We start from the raw sequence: 6,895 nt of genomic DNA, 5'->3' as shown, positions 1-6,895 counted from the left end.
AACAGGCTAACAGCTAGCTTGGATTCTGTTGTTATAGTTTATTACATTCTTATTGCTCACTATTGTCTCATCAACACTGTACCAAACTAACAGGCAGCCCAGACGCCATCTGAGCCAACATGGGTGATTGTTGCAATCATTGTTATCATTGTTATAGTAGTGTTATTCATTTGATTTAATGTGGTATATTATACATGCATAGCTAGCAAGCAAGCAGTGAAGTTGCATAGATGGATGAACACGTTGTTAGATTAGATAGAGACACCTGTAAGAATCATCAGTACTATACCACTTGGGTACCAAATGGACCCTTTTGTGTGTGTGTGTGTGTGTGTGTGTGTGTGTGTGTGTGTGTGTGTGTGTGTGTGTGTGTGTGTGTGGGGGGGGGGGGGGGGGGGTCTGTAACACCTTTGATTTCACAAACACACAGTCACACACACAGTCACACACACACACACACACACACACACACACCCACACACATATAGCTCCTTCTAAAAAATATATATAATATTGTGCAAAAGTTCATTTTCTTCCATAATATAATTCAAAAAGTGAAACTTTCATATATTCTTTTGTTTGTTCATCTTGATGATTATGGCATACAGAGCTCATGAAAACCAAAAAAAATCCTATCTAAAAATATATGTGTATATGAATGTATAGGCAGTCAATACTTGGTCTGGGCTACTTTTTGAACCAATGATTTCATCAATGTGGCATGGAGGTGATCTGCCTGTGCTCAGGGCACTGTTGAGGTGTTATGGAAGCCCAGGTTTGCTTTGAACAGCCATAAGTTAATTTGTGAGTCTTATGTCTTATCATGTCTCACACCTTCCTCTTGACAACAACCTAGATTATCTGTGGGTTTCAGGTCAGACCAGTTGGGTGGTCTTGGTCAGTTAGCACAGTAATATCATGGTCAGTAGTAAGCACTCCAAATACTAGTAGTTTTGGCACTGTGGGCAGGTGCCAAAACCCAGCAGGAAAGGAAAATCTGCATCTCCATAAAGGTTGTCAAGATACTGAAGCACAAAGTGCTCTAAAATATAGAGATGCTCCCGATAGTCGGCAATTTACCCTATCTGAAGAAACCGATCTTTTACACCATTTAAGTGGTAAAATGTCAGATATATAATTATAGTAGCCTATAACATCATTTTTCAACTTTGTGACAGGCCTAAATATTCTCCCCTTCTTCTGACAGTTTTGACATAATAATGTTGGAAATATTCACACCGGTATCGATCGAGAAAAACAATCAGTGATCGGGATCGGTCCCCAAAAAACCTGATCGGAGCATTCCTACTAAAATATCCTGGTTCCGATCTCTCTTTTGGGTCACGGGATACACCGTTTGGTATAACCACTGCTCTAAAGAGCGTCCTCTCCTCTCCTCTCCTGTCCTCAGAGTGTCTCGGTGCTCTGTCCTCTCTAAAGGGTGTCCTCTCCTCTCCTCTCCTGTCCTCAGAGTGTCTCGGTGCTCTGTCCTCTCTAAAGAGCGTCCTCTCCTCTCCTCTCCTGTCCTCAGAGTGTCTCAGTGCTCTGTCCTCTCTAAAGAGTCTCCTCTCCTCTCCTCTCCTGTCCTCAGAGTGTCTCGGTGCTCTGTCCTCTCTAAAGAGTGTCCTCTCCTCTCCTGTCCTCAGAGTGTCTCGGTCCTCTGTCCTCTCTAAAGAGTGTCCTCTCCTCTCCTGTCCTCAGAGTGTCTCGGTCCACTGTCCTCTCTAAAGAGTCTCCTCTCCTCTCCTGTCCTCAGAGTGTCTCTGTGCTCTGCCCTCTCTAAAGAATGTCCTCTCCTCTCCTCTCCTGTCCTCAGAGTGTCTCGGGGCTCTGTCCTCTAAAGAGTGTCCTCTCCTCTCCTCTCCCGTCCTCAGAGTGTCTCGGTGCTCTGTCCTCTCTAAAGAGTGTCCTCTCCTGTCCTCAGAGTGTCTCGGTGCTCTGTCCTCTCTAAAGCGTGTCCTCTCCTCTCCTGTCCTCAGAGTGTCTCGGTGCTCTGTCCTCTCTAAAGCGTCTCCTCTCCTCTCCTGTCCTCAGAGTGTCTCGGGGCTCTGCCGCTGTCCTCCCTGCGTCTCCTGGTCCCTCCCCTGCGCCTCATGTCCGCCGCCATGTGGCAGGTTGCCCGCCAACGGAGCCCCGACAGCCGGCGACATTATGGGATGCTGGAGGACTTTGTGTCCGTGGCGACCGAGAGCATCCCAGACCTGCTGACGGACAGGCAGAGAACCCTGCTGCTGCTCAGCCTCCGGGCCAAGGTGTGTGTGTGTGTGTGTGTGTCTGTCTGTCTGTGTGTCTGTCTGTCTGTCTGTCTGTCTGTCTGTATAGCATAGTAGTATAGATGTATAGCTTATATGTATAGTTTCATTATAGATATTCCACTGTTACTTTCTTAGCTTACGCATGTTTCATGATTACAATTTACAATTTACAATTTACAATTTAGGCATTTAGCAGACGCTCTTAATCCAGAGCGACTTACATTAAGCAAGAACAAAAGCATGGGAATACATCACATAAAAACATTCATCATGAAACATGCGTAAGCTAAGAAAGTAACAGTGGAATATCTATATAATGAAATTTATACGTATAAACTTTACATATATACTACTATGCTATACATATGTACTATGGCGTGCTATGACTATATACAATGCAATTCTAGTGCTGTCTACATAACATGCTATAAGTCTGTTTCAAATGCTATCTAAGTCTACAGAAGTGCTATCTAGGGTAGAGTAAGTGCTATGGGCCATGATGGAGTCTGAAAAGGTGGGTTTTCAGACTACGGCGGAAGATTGGGAGTGATGCTGCAGTTCTGACTGCCATGGGAAGTGCATTCCACAGTTTTGGAGCCAGAAGATGATAAATGTTTTTATGTGATGTATTCCCATGCTTTTTTGTTCTTGCTTAATGTAAGTCGCTCTGGATTAAGAGCGTCTGCTAAATGCCTAAATTGTAAATTGTCTGTCTGTCTGTCTGAATCCCCATCAAAAAATATGTTCAGGTTAAATAGATTTATTTGTCCCAAGGTTCACTGCCGACCGACACATTTAAAACCATTTATCACAATTATCTGTCTAAGAATCAATGGTAAAATCATCTAAAATGGCACAATGGTGCCAAATATAAGGGACGTGATTCAGGATACCGGTAGGGTAGGTTGCGCAAAAACCCACAACGCTCAACACGGCAACTCGCACGCTTTAGCGCGCTCGGTGGTGTCTCTCGTGTGCTCAGGTTTGCTAGAGACGGCGCGAATGACGCCTTATATGGACATAAATTTAACCCATTGTGGGGCGGGAACCCCTTTTGGTGTTTTAAACATTATGTTACAATTTAGCTGTTGAAAAAATAGCAGATCTACAAGATTCTACAGACTTGTAGGTCTGCTATCGTGAAAATATTTATTTCAGAAAACTGGAGGATTTAGAAGATTTTTTTTAATTTATTTTGAGGTCGGGCCTGAAATGGATTAAAGTAATCATTTCCTGTCCGCCTCAGATGACACAGGAAGTGTTTAGCGGTGACCCCTGTGACCCGGAGCCGGAAGTCATTCAGAAACACCTGGACAGGATCCAGGCCATCTCCATGGAAACGGTGAGAGAAACACGTTTATGTTTCTTATTTTAAATATATTTTTTATCCCACGATTTTGTAACCCATTTTTCACCCCTGTGCCAATCATCTAATGTGATCCTGGTCTCTACACACCCTCCGCCAACCTGGGGAGAGCAACGGACTTAACTCATGCTCCCTTCATGCCCGAGTGTCCAAGTTGCTCCTTTACAACCTGACAGGGGGGAGCTTCCCTGGTTGGACGACGTAGCGCGTGGAAGGGACACGTTATTCCAACCAGTTCCTTTCCCCTCCATCAGGCGCCCGGCTGGCCAGGGGGAGGCAGTTTAGAGACCAGGATTACTGCATGTTTTTGTGAGGGTATCTACCCTAGGGGACACGGGGAGAACATGCAAACTCCACACATGTTTATGTTTCTGATAAATGATGCAGAGTTAGTAACGGTTTAAATTTGGTTTAATTTTACAGTCTCAAGAGTTGAATTATTGTTACACACCTGCATTACTTAATTTACAAGAAGTTCAAGTTTACACAATAAGAGATAATAGAGAATGTAGAAGAATGATGTCATTTTGATCAACGTTTGCCTGTTTAATATCTCTCCTAACGGTACCAACATCAATACAGCATGGAACTGTGGACCAAATCTTATCCAACCACAACAGAATATTCTAATTTGTCCATAAGTCCAGAATTCCATACTGTACGTTTTGGTTTCTTGAGAGGCTAAATCTCATCAAATGGTGAATAAATACTGGACCTTGATATACGGTAAATGATGATGAAAACCACTGCATTATAGGCATGTAATCATAACCATAATCACCTCTTCAAACTCAGTCCGTAGCACTTTAAAGGAGAATTCCATACTAAATGGCTTTCTTACCTTTCTTTGTAGTTGTTACGTCCTCACCAAAGAGGTCCAGTTGTTATTTTGTGCAAAAGCTCCTTATTGGCTATTTCCCCTACCATAAGCCCTACATGAATTGCATTGAATTGAATGGGAATTGAATGGGGCTATGGGGTGTTGTGCTAATTCGCTTATTTCCATCGCTCAAAATTATAATTTCTTTGTATATATCCTCTCTTCATAATGTAAATAATATCCCAAGCGGCACACTTTACTACTTCTTTCGATGGAAATAAGCGAACTAGCACAACACCCCATAGCCCCATTCAATTCCCATTCAATGCAATGCAATTCATTGAGGGCTTATGGTAGGGGAAACAGCCAATAAGGAGTTTTTGCACAAAAAAACACCTGGACCTCTTTGGTGGGGACGTAACAACTACAAAGAAAGGTAAGAAAGCATTCTAGCATGGAATTCTCCTTTAACTAGCCTCGACGACCATACAGAGTTATCAAAAAGTTAAAATGTCATTTACATAGCATGCTATTTCAGAATTCAGATTGATGCTAAATTCATTGTCCTAATATGTGTGTGTGTGTGTGTGTGTGTGCGTGTGTGTGTGTGTGTGTGTGTGTGTGTGTTTGTGTGTGTGCGTGTGTGTGCGTGCGCGCGCGTGCGCGCGTGCGTGCGTGCGTGCGTGCGTGCGTGCGTGCGTGCGTGCGTGCGTGTGTGCGTGTGCGTGTGCGTGTGCGTGTGCGTGTGTGTGTGTGTGCGTGTGCGTGTGTGTGTGCGTGCGCCAGTATGATGTTCTTGTAAACAAGGTCAGCTCCAGTCTGACGTCTCTGGTTCAGAATATGATGGTCAGTCCAAAGGAGAGACAGCGCCTCCTTCAGGTCAGTCACCACCACAACAGCAACTGATAACAATTATCTTACAATGAAAGCGCCACGTCTCCTCCGTGTGCGTCTGACATACACATAACGGATTCTAATTTGACACACACGTTCCACACCACCACATGACGAGTGAATGGCGTTCAATGAATAATCTCTCTCTCTGTGTGTCTCTCTCTCTCTCTCTCTCTGTCTCTCTCTCTCTCTCTCTCTCTCTCTCTCTCTCTCTCTCTCTCTCTCTCTCTCTCTCTCTCTCTGTCTCTGTGTCTACTGTCTATGTCCCTCTACCAGGAAGTGCTGGACCAGAGGTTTGAAGCAGGTCTTCAGGCTCTGCTCTGTGACTTCCTGTCCAACTTGGAGCAGACGCTTCCCACGCCTAGCTTCAAACAGGTCCGTGCACACGCACGCACGCACGCACGCACGCACGCACACACACACACGCACACAATGACATTTATATTGTTTGTTTATGTGTGTGTGTGTGTGTGTGTGTGTGTGTGTGTGTGTGCGTAAATCAGGCTGCCAGTTGGTTGGACGCTGCCCCTAGTGGATTGGAAGACTGTCTGCAGGAGGTGGAGTCAAAGAGGGAGGATCTAATGAACTTGCTGACCAATCAGAGCTGTCGGGAGGAGGGGACCGTCACCGCTATGGGTAACACACACACACACACACACACACACACACATACAGAAGCCATTACATATCGTTTCCATTAAGGGATGTTGTAGTAACCATGGTAACCCCCCCCTCTCCAGTTGGCTCGTTGGCGGAGGACCGCCTCCTCTCGGCCTGGCTCCGCCCCCGGACGACGGACAACCCCAAACTGGCCAATCACTGCCTTCCTGCCGACCCGGTCGACCAACCGGGTGCTTTGTCCGAGCCGGTCAGTCCCGCCCCCCAGCCGGAGCTGGAGCCAATGATAGAAGAGGTGGTGGAGGTGCTGGTGACCGAAGAGGAGGAGGAGGAGGAGATTGGCCAGAGCGAGCTGTCACTCGAACAGGAGACCAATGGGAGGTCCCCGCCGGGAGGCACCTCTGACCTCAGGTCAGATTCTAAAAATGTTCTTCTACATCCTGACAGTTTTCTGAAAAAGCTATGTTTCTATGTCAGCCGTTCTTCGATTTTTCAAAAATAGCAGACCTACAAGCTCGTAGCGCGCCACTCGGTGGGGCGCTACGATCTTGTAGATCTGCTATTTTTCAATAGCTAAAGCACGACATGATGCTATAACACCAAAAGGCGTTCCTGCCCAAAATGGGTTAATATAAACGGCACTCAGGGGAAACCCTGCGGCCAAATGGACACAGTGGCCCAATTTTGGTATTGCAGCGTGGCCCCAAACACATGAACACGCTGGTCCGTTGACTATCATTGCGCAACGTTCACGACGACACATGAACGCTGTTTCATACGTGAACGCGTGCAATGATTGGTCAACGGCAGCGCGTTCGTGTGTTTGGGCGAGGAGAAATCCGGTGCCTTCTCTATTTATATATACTCTAAGGCAAGGGTAACCAACCAGGGGAACCTTTCAAGTCGACCCCGAAGTTTCAGGCTGACGGGCAGCCAGCCATC

General features: G+C 45.9%; 1 protein-coding gene across 1 annotated transcript in view; it reads left to right on the top strand.

Annotated features, from left to right (window-relative positions):
- The window catches only part of LOC308311836 (uncharacterized protein), a 19,131-nt gene continuing 12,236 nt past the window's right edge, over positions 1-6,895 (top strand). Inside the window, exons 1-7 of the mRNA XM_080758612.1 lie at positions 1-123; positions 2,035-2,252; positions 3,502-3,597; positions 5,228-5,320; positions 5,612-5,710; positions 5,839-5,971; positions 6,076-6,364. Of these exons, the coding sequence (XP_080614738.1) occupies positions 120-123; positions 2,035-2,252; positions 3,502-3,597; positions 5,228-5,320; positions 5,612-5,710; positions 5,839-5,971; positions 6,076-6,364 (932 nt within the window). The 5' untranslated portion in view covers positions 1-119. The remainder of the gene's footprint in view (positions 124-2,034; positions 2,253-3,501; positions 3,598-5,227; positions 5,321-5,611; positions 5,711-5,838; positions 5,972-6,075; positions 6,365-6,895) is intronic.

Source organism: Protomyctophum bolini (genome assembly GCF_963924005.1).
Source record: "Protomyctophum bolini genome assembly, chromosome: 24".
NCBI classification, from domain to species: Eukaryota; Metazoa; Chordata; class Actinopteri; order Myctophiformes; family Myctophidae; genus Protomyctophum; species Protomyctophum bolini.
Note: the sequence above shows the minus strand (reverse complement) of the source record. Positions and strands in the feature narration are given on the sequence as shown.